Source organism: Amblyomma americanum, chromosome 2 (assembly GCF_052857255.1).
Source record: "Amblyomma americanum isolate KBUSLIRL-KWMA chromosome 2, ASM5285725v1, whole genome shotgun sequence".
In the NCBI taxonomy this organism is placed as follows: domain Eukaryota; kingdom Metazoa; phylum Arthropoda; class Arachnida; order Ixodida; family Ixodidae; genus Amblyomma; species Amblyomma americanum.
This window is the reverse complement of record NC_135498.1, coordinates 490,300-505,064: the sequence shown is the minus strand read 5'-3', so window position 1 is coordinate 505,064 and position 14,765 is coordinate 490,300. Positions and strand designations below refer to the sequence as shown.

The window sequence follows — 14,765 nt, the reverse complement described above, 5'->3', positions numbered from 1 at the left end:
GGCGACAGATACACGGGAAGAGCAAGTGACAACGTTAGAGAAGCTCTTTGACATAATTCAGCGAGCCAGGTTGACTGTAAAACCGACAAATTGTGAGGTAGGCTTTGAAGCTATTTCTTTTCTAGGATACAAGCTACGATATCGCGACAAAAGACGATATCTTGGTCAAAATACAGATAGCCCAGATAGCAATGACCAAGAAAGAAGTACAGTCATTCTTGGTTTAATGGGATATTATAGGGAGTTTATTCCCGTGCTCACATAGCCGGTCTGCCTGTTGAACTTACTAAGAAGGATGCCAGCAATAAGCTAAATTGGACAGTTGAACACGAAAACACATTCGTGACTTTAAAGCAGCATATGGCAAAGGAGCCTGTTCTGCTCGCTGCAAACATGGACAAAGAATTTGTTCCCTTCGTACTGATGCATCAGACAGAGCATTAGGTGCAGTGCTTTTGCAAAAAGAGAATTGCATGTTATATCCGCTATTTTTTGCCAGTAAGAGATTAACTGCTAGCGAACTCAACTATTCCACCATTGAAAAGGAATATTTGGCTGTGGTATGGGCAGTGAAAAAATTTCACATTTATCTCTATGGGAGAAATTTTCGAATTCAAACTGATCATCAGCCACTTGAATGTCTGGCCGAGGCCAAAATGAGCAATACCAAAGTCATGAGATGGAGCTTGGCCTTGCAAGAGTACACATTTCGTATGGAGTATATTAAAAACAGAGACAATGTTACAGCAGGCTTCATGAGTAGAGCATACTAAAAATCTTCAGTTAGGTCTGGGATGTTTTTTTTGTTGTTGTTGTGTACTGATACAATGAAATGTGTTGTGGACATCAGTATGTTTTTTAACAATTTCGTGACCGCGGGAAAATCGGTAGTTTTCGTGTAGTCTGGTAATTATTTTTTCCTGCCACAGAAAATCATTCATGTTGAAGTGTATGGTATCAAGTTGTAGAAGAAGAAATTATCTTTTCAACGGTATTGATTTCAAACAACATATTTATTAATGATACCAAGAAAAAATTATCAAAGCAAAAAAATCGCAACAAGAACGAGAAAGATCGATAAAAACATCAATGCTGCTTTGCACAAAAAAATATTTAAAAAAATCGAAATATACATTTTCAACAAAAGAGCCATATAAAATCAGCCTGTAAATATTAGCTCTGTACCTATAAAAGCTGTTCAGGTACACAGGGAAACATTAGACCTAGTGTCTATTGTGCCACCGTGCGAAGCAGTTTCTAGATGAAGTGAAACAAAGGTTAGCTGCACATGTTTCACAGAAAACGTTTGTTTTCTGCTCAACTTTCCTTTCATCATAGCACAGTTTACAGTTTCTATATCTTTCAGTTTTTTGTGGTTGATGCTGTCGAACTTGAGGTGCACTCCGAGAGGGAACAACATGCGCGACTGGTGGGTCCGCAAGATGTGGCTCATCATATCCCAGCAGTTGGGCGATTAGTTCTAGCCTTAAGGAAAACTGGTCGAAGTGCAAACTTCTCGATAATTCTGGGACTTCTGGATGCTGCCGACGATGCTCGTCAAACATTATAAAGCTATTTACTGCAGCTATATCGATACAGTGGAAGAACAGTGTCTTCCACCAACGCACTGACTTCATAAGAACATTGTAGGATCAGATGAGCTGGTCGGACCTGTCCACTCCAAGCATGCCCACATTTTAGTTCTTGATCAGCACCGGCTTCTTCACGGACACTTCTGTCCGCGTATTCCCGACTTTCTTTCTTCGCTTTGCAAGTACGAATTTGTTCGCTGTGTGCGCGGTAGACATCATATTCACAACTCGCCGGTCTTTCCATTGCAGGTACAAAACATCCTGCTCCCTCCGCCATCGAACGCCCCCTTTTTTGCCTTCTTTTCCCACTGTGTCTTTGAGTTCACTTGGAAAGCCACGCCGATCTTTCCGCATTGTCCCACACAAACAAAGATGTGGAAGTGCAGAAATTGTCCAAAAAAATTATGTAACCCTGATCTAGATAATTTTCGCACAGCCGTGTCACAACATAGAATGCCAAACCTCGCATGCTAAGTTCTTCGCGCTTTCCAGTATAGACGCTAAACTGAACAGTGTACCCCATTTCCGAATCTGCCAAAACCTATAATTTGTAACCCCATTTAATCAGTTTATCCCTCATGTACTGGCGAATTCCGGACTGACCTTTTGATTTCACCATCCTCTCATCGACGGAGAGGTTCCGACGCGGTTGAAAAAATAGCGCGGAAGAATCGTTGACGTGCTGAAGCAGAGAGGATATGCGGTGAAGCTTGCCATGGGATGCGACGGTCGTCTTCTCTGGATCAGACACACTCAGGAAGGCAAGCAACGCCTTGAACCGTTTCCTTGACATCACTGTAGGCGGAACAAGACCTGAGAATAATCTGTGTGTGTTCCAATAACAAAGCAAACGAGGGACTTGCACAATCCGCCTTTTTCACGACGCGACTGCACATGCGCCCATCCCCTGGCGGCGGCGTCGCGAAACATATTGGATGTGTCGCGCGCTCCACTCGAGACCGGCCGTGGAAGTGTAAACAAGCCGGCTTCCTATGCGGGGTGCGTTGCTGCAGCCGTCGGGCGTTCACGCGATGCATTTGGCGATGCCTACGACATATGTTGCATATGGCTGCAATGCCCAATTTGTAAAGTGAAGCAAACTCGGATTTTTTCGCTTTCCGAACGCTTCCCGGGACCGCCTTCGACGCGAAGCATGGATAAAAGCAGTTCGCCGTCTCGAAGATCGTGGCCGCCCTTGGGCACCGTCAAGCACGTCAAGACTGTACGGGAAATACTTTGGGACAGGAACGGACAAGGTACTGTGTTTAAATGCGTGTGCAGTCCATTACGAAATGTTTTATTCATGGGCAGGAAGGCCTCAAATGTCACTGCAGTACTCAGACTTCGTTCCGACGCTTTTTGCTTTCTCAAGCAAGAAGGCCAAGTGGGCAAGTGCTGTGAGCCGCTTTCAATGCGCGATGGAGCGGACAACGAAAAAGAAGCTACGAGAGCATTCACGCATGGTGCTAAAATTTTGTCATAATCTCCTATGTAAATTTCCTTGTTTATGCCACTACACTATGGCCAATCCCCCCGTGTGGGTATGTGCCACGTATTAAGAGGCAGAAGAAGAAAAAGGTGCGTTATGCGTGTGTTCACATCATATCCATGATGAAGAGCTCAGCGTGGTATCGCCGGAATGGCTCAATGTGCACCTCTCGCGCTCGTATTTATGGACTCGCATGCTTGTTTAACCTATGCAGCCATGTGCTGTGGTAAAATAAGCTGAAATGCTAGCAAAGCTGCCATGTTGCGAGTACGCTTGTGCTTTTAAAGCTCGTGTAGCTATTCGGCAGCGCTTGAGCACAACGATTGCTTGTGAAAACTGTTGTCCCCAGTCGTCTTCTGTGCTACGGCGTGCACGATGTAGTATCCACCTTTCACGGATAGCAGACATATACAGCGGAAAACGCCAACCTCACTGATCGGCGATATTTCATTGAACATTATGTTCTGAATGTAGCCTTCATCTCTGAAGCGGCGGCCCTTGCTCAACTGGCGATCGTATCGCATGCCGCATGATCGGAGATACTGAACAATTTGCTCTTCGGTGGGCACAGAAGCCTGCCTCGGACTTCGCATCCAGCCGTCAGTAAATCCTAGAAATCCTCCAGGTACCAGGTGCTGTCCAGGACACGCCATCGTTGGCAGATTCCAACAAAACGTGCTCCGCAGCGGCACTCAGTCCGGCCGGGTTGGGCGCACAGTACCCTTCCAGTGAGCTTCCAGTGTTGTACGCGAGGTGGCAGCACAGGAAATGAAAAAAGCAGATTCCCATGTATACGAGAAGACCGATGAACTTATGCATCCACGCATACTTATTTGTGTTCTTGCATATCTCCCTGATGATTTCGGCGGTGAAAAACAACAGGAAGAAATCGACGGCTCTTACGAACCGCCGCACAACACTCCGGAGCACGATTCGAAGGTCCACTCCCGGCGGTCTTTGTGGACAAAACTCCACTCTGCGCGGCCGCCGGCAAATGGTCCCGTCCGAACGACGTTGACACCCTGCAGATAAGAACTGTGACCTTTAGAACACGCCGGAAATCCTTATGATGCGATGACACGGTCCGATAAGAAAGCAAAACTCACCGGCGGATGCCTGTCGATGTTCTGGGTCAGTTTGCTGCACTTTCGTCGTCCGTACTAAAGTCCGACGAATCGAACTCATCTTCCGAGTCTGTGCTGCTACGATCATCCGCAAATTCGAGTCCAGATGCGTCGGAATCCGTCGAAACTCGCCGTTTCCGTGGAGCGGACGCGCGCGACGTAGATGCCATCTCGGAAACAACGAGCGCTCTTCACCTCGACCATGCAGGCGCTTTAAAAATCCCCGCGCGGCGGAAAAGAGAAACACAACTCCGAAACTGATAAAATAGTCTCTCTTTAACCCGCTCGATGGCGCTCCATAACTCGCTCCATAACACTCGGAGAGGCGCCAGAATTGTATGCGCCCGTCGGCGCATACAATTGTGACTTTATCTGGTCGCCTGCGCTTCCTCGCGCTGACGGGAGTTTCACCTCCTATATAGTCTTGCTCCGTGACCCAACGCCAATGTGAATGCCATTGTCGCTTCTGCCAGCGTGTAGACCACGAGCTCATACGATGCCGCCAACGACGCCAGCCCTTCGCACTTTGAGTGCCACCTCAACACCGATGCCACTTCCTGGACCCACGCAACACTTCGTTGGCACCGAATTGTGAGCTAGAACACCAAACGCCAGTGGGAGCAACAGAACGCTCTGACTGTTCCAGTATCGCGTGTACCATTAGTCTTTGTGTTTTGTATCAGTCTTGTTAATTTGTTTTGTGTGCTAGTGCCTGTGTGGTGTGGGGGAAGGATGCAGCATCTGTGACTGTGTCGTTCCACCAAATATTGCTAAGCAGTGTGAGGGTTTGGGCTAGTGGGTAATCCCCGTATTTTATTCGCTTCTTCATCCGCGTCTGTTCGTGATGCTGTGAATGTCCATCATATAGTTCGGCTGGAGGACAATGCGACTTTGCCCCATCGCTGGCATAGCTGGCCAGACATGCGTAGAAATTTTGTTGCAATCAGTGGCACTCTTTTTCACCTCGACTCTAGTGTTGGCACTTGCCGTAAATAACGAGGAATAACGCATAAATGGAAACTGTGCCTTAACTAACAAGTGTTGTCAGCTCATTATGTCTGAAGATAAAAGTGCAATTGTAACCGGGGGTTAAGCAGGAGGAGAGGGCATTTCTAGGCTCTTTAGCTTTGGTTCCAATGCCGTGAGAAGTTCTGTAATCGTGTGCTGTAGTGTTGTGTTGTTGTGTTGTATAGTATAATGGTATAGCATGCTCACATATAATTTTTGGAGTCACTTATGATGAGACGAACCAAATTTAGTGGTCTCTTCAGATTTGCATCTACTCTGTGCTGAATGTTTGATATATCTGTTCCAGGCATTCAGTGGCACCGGGAACAGGCTAGACGGTAAAGTACGTTCTCAAGAGGCTGCTGCAAGCAACTCTATGAAGACTGTTCCCAAAAGGTTTTTATCACTTGCTTTTTCACTGCACGTGAAGGAGTAAATGACGTTGCTGTTGTAGTATCGACAACTCCTGCATTCGCAGAGAGACTGGACCAGCTGTGGTTGTGTGCTGCGCTATAGCTCTATGAGTGCTTGAGCCTTTTGCATCAATCCATGCTGCTCCTGATAAAGCAAAATTCTGGATCGCAGGAAAAATTTGCTTCTGAGCGGAACTTGAGATTTCACCACTCCTGGGTGTGGTTTGGACTGCATTTGTCTGATGCCTTAAATCACTCAGTCGTTGTCACAAGGCTGCAAGCATTGTGTTCGATTGGTGTTTTGACTGAGCATAACAATGCTCATGTAAGCCCTGATTTTTCTACAGTAAAAAGAAGGGTGTGGTTGTTGGACAAGACCAGACAAAGCATCTTGCGCGCACACACAATCCATAGAGCAACCATCTCCTCTCCTCACGGACAGAGGAAATGCGCTGTCTTCCATTTGTTGAGAATGCACTGAATGCTCAGCTGCTAAGTTTCAGCACTGCTCAACATTCCTGAAGTGACCAGAGTCACTGGAACAGCTTGCTGAGTACCACTATCCTTTTCACTTGCTGCGGCCATGACAGGTTTGTGACTGCCGCCGCCAGGTTTGTGGGATCCTCCATGTCAGTTTTGCTAACTACACAAGTCTTGTAATTTAACAGGGCCATGAAAGTTCGAAGACTAGACTCACTGAGAAAGTTTTCAGGATACCACGACGGTGCTTCTTTTATTTTTGCACAAATTCACCCTTCGGGACAAATTAGAAAAAAGGCACAAATTAGCGGAAAAGGCACGACTGATTTTATTATGAATGTCTACAGGGCTTAATGCTGAGGTCCCTGTGTCCGTGTGTGTGTGTGTGTGTGGGGGGGGGGGGGGGGGGGGGTGGAGTGTCTTGGGTGCAGCCCTGTCTGCATAGATATCATTCGCGTACAGCCCAAAGTCAGGGGAAAGTTCCCAAAAAAGTGATTCAACGTTTCCTCTGTGGAGGGAGTGCGGCAGAAGCTCTGCAGCAGTGGAGGAGTCTGCAACCTGCACGTTCAGGATATCTTGACAGCAGGAGTCAGCATTGTGCCTACTCGAATTCTTTGCAGCTACAGGCCACAGGTTACAGCCACAGCGGGTGGAATTGAAGTGCCAGACAGATTCTTTTTGTAGAAGTGCTGTGTCTTCTGAGGAAAGCTTCAACGTACAGCATAGACCACTTATAATGCATGCTGAAGGAGTCGGGAAAATCCGCATTATAAGCAGTACTGCACTGTAACCAAAACGTAGCTTTTCCATGCATTCGTGTTTTCAGAATGGCCAGCCTACCTTTCAAAGTGCACCTGGCAACACATCAGGCGCACAACACTGCAGTAATGGGCAACAAAGAAGTTTATTTCGCCTTTTTGTCGAAGCGTCGTAGTGAATGAAAGAACGACTTTATTTTAGAATGGCGCTGCGACTGAACTGCGTTGCTAATGGCTTCATCTTCAAAAACAGTGAGGCACTTGAATGCTTACTCGCTGAGGTTTCTCTGTGGCCAGAAGAGGCGCAGTTTGTTGCAACAGTAGAGCGCGTCTTTGCATGAAACTTCTGCTGCACTTTCACTCACTCCGTCGGGCTCATCCTCGGATATAGGCTCATCGCGACCGTGCACCGCTGCCACGATGTCATCAGTGGTAGCTACTTCACATACAACGCCATCGGGGTCGGCGACGACAAGCTTATCTCGTGCCGGTCCTTGAAACGCTGAATACAACCGTACAATGGGTTGAAACCATCATGCCCCAAAATATTTGCAAGGCACCTGGCCCTGGCTTGCAATATCGAACCACTCATAGGAACGCTTTGGGCCCGGATCTCGCGAAACCATTGAAACAAAGCTGTGACATTTAATTATTTATTTATTTATTCATTCATTCATTTATTTGTTTGCTTATTAGATACAGCCCTGACATCTTCGTACTTTGTCACACGAATCCGCTTCCTTGCAAGCGACGCGGAGTCTTCCTGCAGCTGTTGTCACAACTTGTCGCTGTTCTTCCAAATGGCAGACACAGTAGCGTTGGCGACACCGTACTTTTCTGCCACCGTAGCCTTTTCAAACCGTTCTTGACGTCCCTCACAATTCTCTGCTTGGTTTTGAGAGCTTTCAGTTTCCTAGATTTCGGAGGTGCAGACGCCATCGGAACTGAAGACAGCCGAGGCTGGCAGCCTTGCTCACGTTGTCTGCTGACTTGCCTACGTTGTCAACTTTTCGCTACATGCGGCGACACATATCTCGCTCATGGGCTCAGGCGTGACAAGATGCTGCCGCGCGTGCGCGTGGTATGAGCAGCGCTGGCAGAGTCATGCCATGTGCTCGCCGTCTCCGCTGCTCCAGCATGCTCGTCTGGCCGCGCCATCACGTGCTTTCAGAGAGAGAGAAATAACATTTATTAGCACCCGTCAAAAGGTAGGCGGGGATCCGAGGCGCAGCTCGGTCCCAGCCATGTCCTCCCCCTCAGCCATCGACCGGGATCTCCTGAATCTCAGCAGCGGCCAGGGTGAGACGGATGACTTCACGATGTCTCTTTTCTTCCTGTTTGACAAGCAGTGCCTCTCAGGACTCGTTTGTTCTGTCAGGTTCTCCAGAGCTAGAACACGTCCATATCATATGGATCATGTCCACTAATGCCCTCACAACGCTTGCACCTGGGGCTAAAAATCTCCGGGTGCCACTTGCTATAAAGCTGATGGTTTGGAAATACTCCGGTTTGTAGCTTACGCCACACAACCTCTTCGCTTTTGGTGAGCTGCATACATGCTTTTGGGAGTACTGCTCTGCCTAATTTGTAATGATTTAGGATTTCTTCTTACATACTAAGATTGTCATTGAACTGCAGGGGCTCCTCATCGCACGAGGGGGCGGGTTTGCGTATGAGACGCCACTGGGATCCTGGAAGGTAGCTAATCCTTAGGCCAGTATGTGCACTTTCTCGTTTGCCCCCAACCCTTGGTTTAGTTTAGTCTATGGGGGTTTAACGTCCCAAAGCGACTCAGGCTATGAGAGACGCCGTAGTGAAGGGCCCCAGGAATTTCGACCACCTGGGGTTCTTTAACGTGCTTTGACATCTCACAGTACACGGGCCTCTAGAATTTCGCCTCCATCGAAATTCGACCGCCGCGCCGGGATCGAACCTGTGTCTTTCGGGCCAGCAGCCAAGCGCCATAACCACTCAGCCACAGCGGCGGCTGTCAACCCTTGGTGCGCCGGTGCCCAAATGGGCGCGACCTGTTGTGACAGCGGTAGGCCACCGGTCAACACCCGTGCTGCTGCGGCTGAAATGCGGCCCACGTCAAAGTTTCGAATTGCTGACTTTGAGTAACTCACAATAATTTTGACCTGTTCGGTTAGAGCCAGCGCAATGGCCAACTCTTCCGCCTGCGTTGCGGTCGAGTGTCAGGTGCTGCAGCACGCTGCCGGACGCGCATTCTGTGGCATCTGTATACAAGAGGTCCTGTCTGCCCTCAAAATGGGCTTGCAACGCTGCTGCTTTATCCCCCTCCGGCTCTCATGGTAGATGGGTTGCATGTTTTTGAGGAGGGGAGGTATATAATTTCTCCCTAATCTGTCTCGGAACCTTGTCAGTGCATCTGGTACACCAATACATTGAACTCTATGGGAAGCGCAGCGGTTGTCACAGAAAGCCGTATTTAATGCGGTCCTGCATTATAAGCGGTTACGTTATAAATGTTCTGAACTGTATATGTAATGGATGTGCCGCATCTAATAAATGAGAGGCATCATCAGCTTTGGTGGGGTTGGGCATTGTGTGTCGAACCCACACAATATGGACAAGGCATGGAAATGTTTCCACCGTGCGGCACGCATCACCAACAATGTCTGGAAATTAGCCACATGCCGTAGCGCGCGAACTGCTTGGGTGGAGTCTGTATGCAGGCGATGCTGGGGTGATGATGCCTTCTGAGAAAGCATCAGGCAGCGGTGGCCACGATGCTTAGGAACCAGCAACACGTAGTATAGACCAGAAGCGATCTGTGATGTAAGCAAGATGCAGTGGCACTGCTGCTGCCGCCGGCTGGGATGACTGGAGGTGAAAAGTAGGGTTTAGGAGGACAAATTAACAAAAGACTTGAAAGTAAAGACTTGAAAGTATTTTTCTCATTTCACTGTGTGTTTATGATGCCATCCCTTCATGAAGAACAACCAAGCTCATCATAGAACAAGTTGTGAATTAAGACACCACGTTACATGGCATGTGTCATTTTCGGTTGGGGATATGCGGCGGGAGTGTAAGCAAAACTTTCAGAAATATTTTTCTCGTTTCAAAGAGTACCCATGGGGTACAGTTGGCGAGTGCTTTGGAGAAGAGTGTGACAACGTATCCTACATCATTTCGAAGCTGTCTTTTGAAAACATCAAGATAAATTTGTGTTGTGAAGCATACATAACCCCAAAAGGCCTTCTATCTGCTGGGTGTTTAGTCTGACATTTCTGTCGCACACACTGCATTCTCTCACAAATGTTGCCATTCGAACAGTGGCAAGGTTTACATGGATGACAGTCCTCAAAAAGCACGATAAAAGAATTGTGTACTGTAGCAGGCACCTACACCGCGATGGCACACATAGGTGGCGCTGACGGATGCTGGAACCGGATGCGGCCGAGGGTATCATCTGCAGTGCCATCTACAACAGTACGTGGTTCTCTTGCACTTACCATGGCATTTGAGAACTGCTTTTCAAGCTAATGCTGTCTAGGCTTTCTAGTTTGAATGACTATTAATGAGCAAAAGTAGCCCACTCAGCAGTATGTCGAACTACACGAGAGGCGCGATTCAGGGAAACACCCAGCAAATAGAGCGCCTTCTGGGGGATGTCCGGAAGATAGCTTTGAAGTGACGTAACATACCTTGTCACACTCTTCTTCAAAGCACACGCCAACTGTTAACAAACAGCCGCCTCCGTGGGTGCTCCGTGATACGAGAAAAATATTTCTGAAGGTATTGCGTGCAGGTGTTTCAATGGGCCATGCTCCCGTTTTTACCCCAACCAGGAATTACCCAGTGCAGCGCTTTAAAAACACATCTTTCGAAATGACATTTCATACTTTCACAATCTGTTCTAGGATGAACATGGTTATTCTTCATAAAGGGACAACATCATGGTTGGACTGTTAAATTGTTAAATCAGAAAACTTCTTTGAAAACTTTTGCTTCCATATACTCCTATGGGCGCTAATTCTACTTTTCACCCCCATTCGGCTCTAGTATCCGCAAGTGCCCTCTTAATATTTGTAAACTTGGTGTTGGTTTATAGGTTCGCAATACTCTGAAAATGTTTGCAATGGCTCTAGCGGCATTGGACGCACACACCACATCTCTCCCTCTCTGTGCATCTCTGTCCTAACTGCATGTTGCTGTGTGCTTGTGTCCAGCTCAAAGAAGGCAAAGAGTTTCTCATACATACCTTGAGGGAAAGCTGCCAGGAAGACGAGGTTCCATATTTGGCTTTGCTATTGTTGAGCATAAGCCCCGCAAGGACATTTGCGGCGTGCAGCTGTTGGTGAGTTGCGACACCACAGGTTCCTGAGCATCCACAGGGACATCCCCGCAGGGGGATGATGGTGAGCAGTGTGTCACCACGGACCCGAGCACCAACACTTAGCCGTGCAAAGCATCGCCATGTCCGGGATAAAGGGGAACCCGGCGGATGAGCCAATGCCTAGCGTTAGGACCTTTAAGGCCCCTCGGCAGAGGTTGCACACCCCATTGATTGCAGCTTCCTGTAGACAGCACCTCTGGCCTTACCCAACCTAAGGAAATCGGCAGTCACCTTTTCCTATCCTCCCCTTTATCTTTCACTTTCACATCTCTTTCTTACAATTCTCCTGTCTCCTCCTCTCTTCTCGGTTTTTTTTTTCACTTTTCATAGGTGGCTAGGGTTAACCTTGTGTGGCCAACCACCATGAGTTGCGTCATATTTGGTTATAGTTGGGGTATATAGCTGGGGTAGGCAGGACTTGCGTGCAAGTTCCTGTCTCGTCTCCTCATTGGGCTTCATGGTGGGCGGCTGGCATCGTAGCTGAAAAACATGCAATCTTCATGGCTTCCATGCAGCAAATGATCACCCTCAAACAACAATGCGGATCGATGCAACTACACAATTCTTTCAAAGAACAAGAGATGTTTTCCCGAGGTACTATGTGGTACATAGTGAAACAGAAAAACCAGCCCGAATAATTTCACCATTCGTTGTCTCTAAATTTCAGACCGATGCCCTAGGACTTGGATACAAGGTTACGAAGTTAGCCAATGGCGACCTGCTCCTTGAGATCATGGATAATGTTCAATGCTCCAAAGTAGAAGACATAGTGACCTTCGGAGACATTCCTGTCTCTATCAGCGCCCACAGATCACTAAATACCATGAACGATGTAATCTCAGAGCACGATTTCCTGGCTCTGACAGAAGAAGAAATATTGGAGGGCCTGAAAGACCAGAACATGACTGATGTCAAATGTATGAAAATCCGAAAAGACGATAAAGAAACACCAACGCTTAGTCCTGACTTTCGCCTCTAGCCAACTCCCAGAAACATACAAGTAGGATACATGAAAATAACTGTCCGACCATACATACCAAATCCCAGAAGGTTTTTAAGCGCCAAAGATTCGGCCATGGCTCCCAGAGCTGTCGTGGCCGGCAAACCTGTGCCAAATGTTCATCAAATGACCGTGAATCCGTGCAATGCAACTCTGCACCAATGTGCGGTAACTGTGAAGGGGACCACACTGCATACTCGGGATTGTGTGCATCCTGGAAGAAAAAGAAAGAGGTAACTGTTAAAACTAAGGAAAATATAGCATGTCAGGAAGTAAGAAAATGATTCACACAAACACAAGGAATGTTTCTTTTCACAGAAAAAACAGTTGCGCCAGTGTGGTGCTCCGTCCCGTCGCACAACACCTGTTCCTGCCCAGGTCACACACTGTGAGCCTGAGGCATCACCATCCGTGTCCCCGGCAGATGCAGCAAAGGCTGCCCTGCCACCTCTGACAAAGGGCTTGCCGGTTCTTGGGTCTGCCAGTCGGGGGAGGCCTACAACTCGTGCACCCGCAGCTACTCTGCCGTCCTCTAGCGCATCCAGGGAGGCGATGGACACAACGCCAAGTTCGCCCCCACTTCAGCCGAGGCGTAGCTCTTTTGAGCGAAAAAGAAAAACCCCATTAATGGGCCCAAGAACTCCAGAGATTTAGGTTTTTAACCACAGAACTCATTTGTCATGACATTTTTAATTGATTGGAATTGTCGAGGATTTCTAAAAAACTACAGCGATATAAAAGATATTTTGAACTTGCTGTGTCCAGTCGCCCTAGGTCTACAAGAGACCAACTTATGACCTCTACGAAAAAATATCTTAAAAGGGCATAAAGTCTTTCGGTGTGACCGAGAACAAGTGAGTAGGCTGTCTGGTGGGGCTGCTATTGTCCAGAACAGTCTTGCAACCCACGAAATAAATCTTAACACCAAATATGAAGCTGTAGCAGTGTAGAGAAGTTCTGCCGATACCTCAGCAAAACTAAAAAAGAGCCGAGTCAGTTATTTGTTAATAATTGCATTTTGCATGACCCGTCCGTTATTGCCAACTTCTTTAATCAGTATCAGTCTGTTTTCACCACGGCACACGATGACGTCCAGTTTGATTATTCCCTCCCGGATCTATCACTAGATTTAATTACGTACGAAGGTGTTTTTAATATGCTGCTCACCCTTAAAGTGAGGATCTCTGTTGGCCTTGATAATGTACCTAACGTATTCTTACGTCGCTATGCGGAACCCCTGGCCCATATTCTTACTTATCTGTTCCAGTTATCATTTCGGGACAATGTTCTTCCTGACTATTGGCGAATGTTCGAGTTATTCCGGCTTTCAAAAAAGGTGACCGTCTTGATGTTGGAAACTATTGTCCAATTTCATTAACCTCCAGTATATGTAAACTCATGGCACACATCGTGTCTAACTTCATAATCACATTTCTCGAAAAACACAATATCTTGTCGTGTTTCCAGCATGGATTTCGAAAGTCTTTCAACTGTTACTCAACCGGCAACTACCATTCATGAAGTGGCATCCTCTCTTGACAAGGGCGAGCAAATAGACATGATATTCCTTGACCTCAGCAAAGCGTTTGATCGCGTCTCACATAGCAGACTAGTCTTAAAACTTCAGAACATTGGTAATCCCCTACCGATGGTGAAATGGATTCAAGCCTACCTCAGTAACCGAAAACAGTTCGTCCATGTCAATGGCTGCTCCTCTGGAATTCTACCGGTTGGCTCTGGGGTCCCTCAGGGTAGTGTCCTTGGCCCTGTTTTATTCTTAATATATATTAATGGCATCGTTGCCTCAATTGACATTGCATCTGTTAGTGTAATGCTATTCGCAGATTACTGTGTTCTATTCACAGCTATTCGTTGTACCGATGGCCAAATTGCTTTGAACAATAACCTTAATGCTGTACACCAGTGGTGTAGCGTTTGGTCTGTGGAATTAAACGGAGAAAAATTGGTCCTTCTTCGGGTAACTAACGAGAAATCTGTTTCAGTTTTTGTACAAAATAAACGAATATTCAATAGTTCAGGTCGACGAGTATAAATACCTAGGTGTGACGATAACTAATAACTTGAACTGGACCAGCCACATTAATAAAATCTGTGCATAAGCCTTTAGGAAACGATGTTTTCTTCATTTTAAATTAAGATCAGCTTCCCATGTTAAGCTTCTTGCATTCAATACCCTTATCAGGCCTCAGCTGGAGTATACTTGTGTAGTATGGGACCCTTACTTGAAGAAAAATGTAACCAAACTAGAATTGATAAAGAGAAAAGCCGTTTGTTTCATATTCAATTCATATGGCCGATCAGATTCACCATCGTCTCTGATGAGTGCTAACAACATTTTGACGTTAGAAAGCCGACAAATGATTTCCAGGCTGTGGTTTTTGTATATGCTCAACAATCACCAACTTGGTATCAATCCACAATTGTCCATTCATCCATGTGTGAGTTGTCAAACTCGACACTCCCACCATCACAACCTGGAACCAATCAGTTGAGGTTCTTTCTTCTCTTCTCGCTTGCTGT

General features: G+C 46.9%; 1 protein-coding gene across 4 annotated transcripts in view; it reads left to right on the top strand.

Moving 5' to 3' along the window:
- The window catches only part of Ufd1 (ubiquitin fusion-degradation 1-like), a 93,956-nt gene that overhangs the window by 58,643 nt on the left and 20,548 nt on the right, over positions 1-14,765 (top strand). For 3 of the 4 annotated variants that reach the window (XM_077652753.1, XM_077652756.1, XM_077652754.1), the window contains one exon: positions 5,521-5,609. In XM_077652753.1, coding sequence (XP_077508879.1) covers positions 5,521-5,609 — 89 coding nt within the window. Of the gene's footprint in view, positions 1-5,520; positions 5,610-11,891; positions 12,035-14,765 lie in introns of those variants that run through there. The other variant, XM_077652755.1, reaches the window with a different exon arrangement.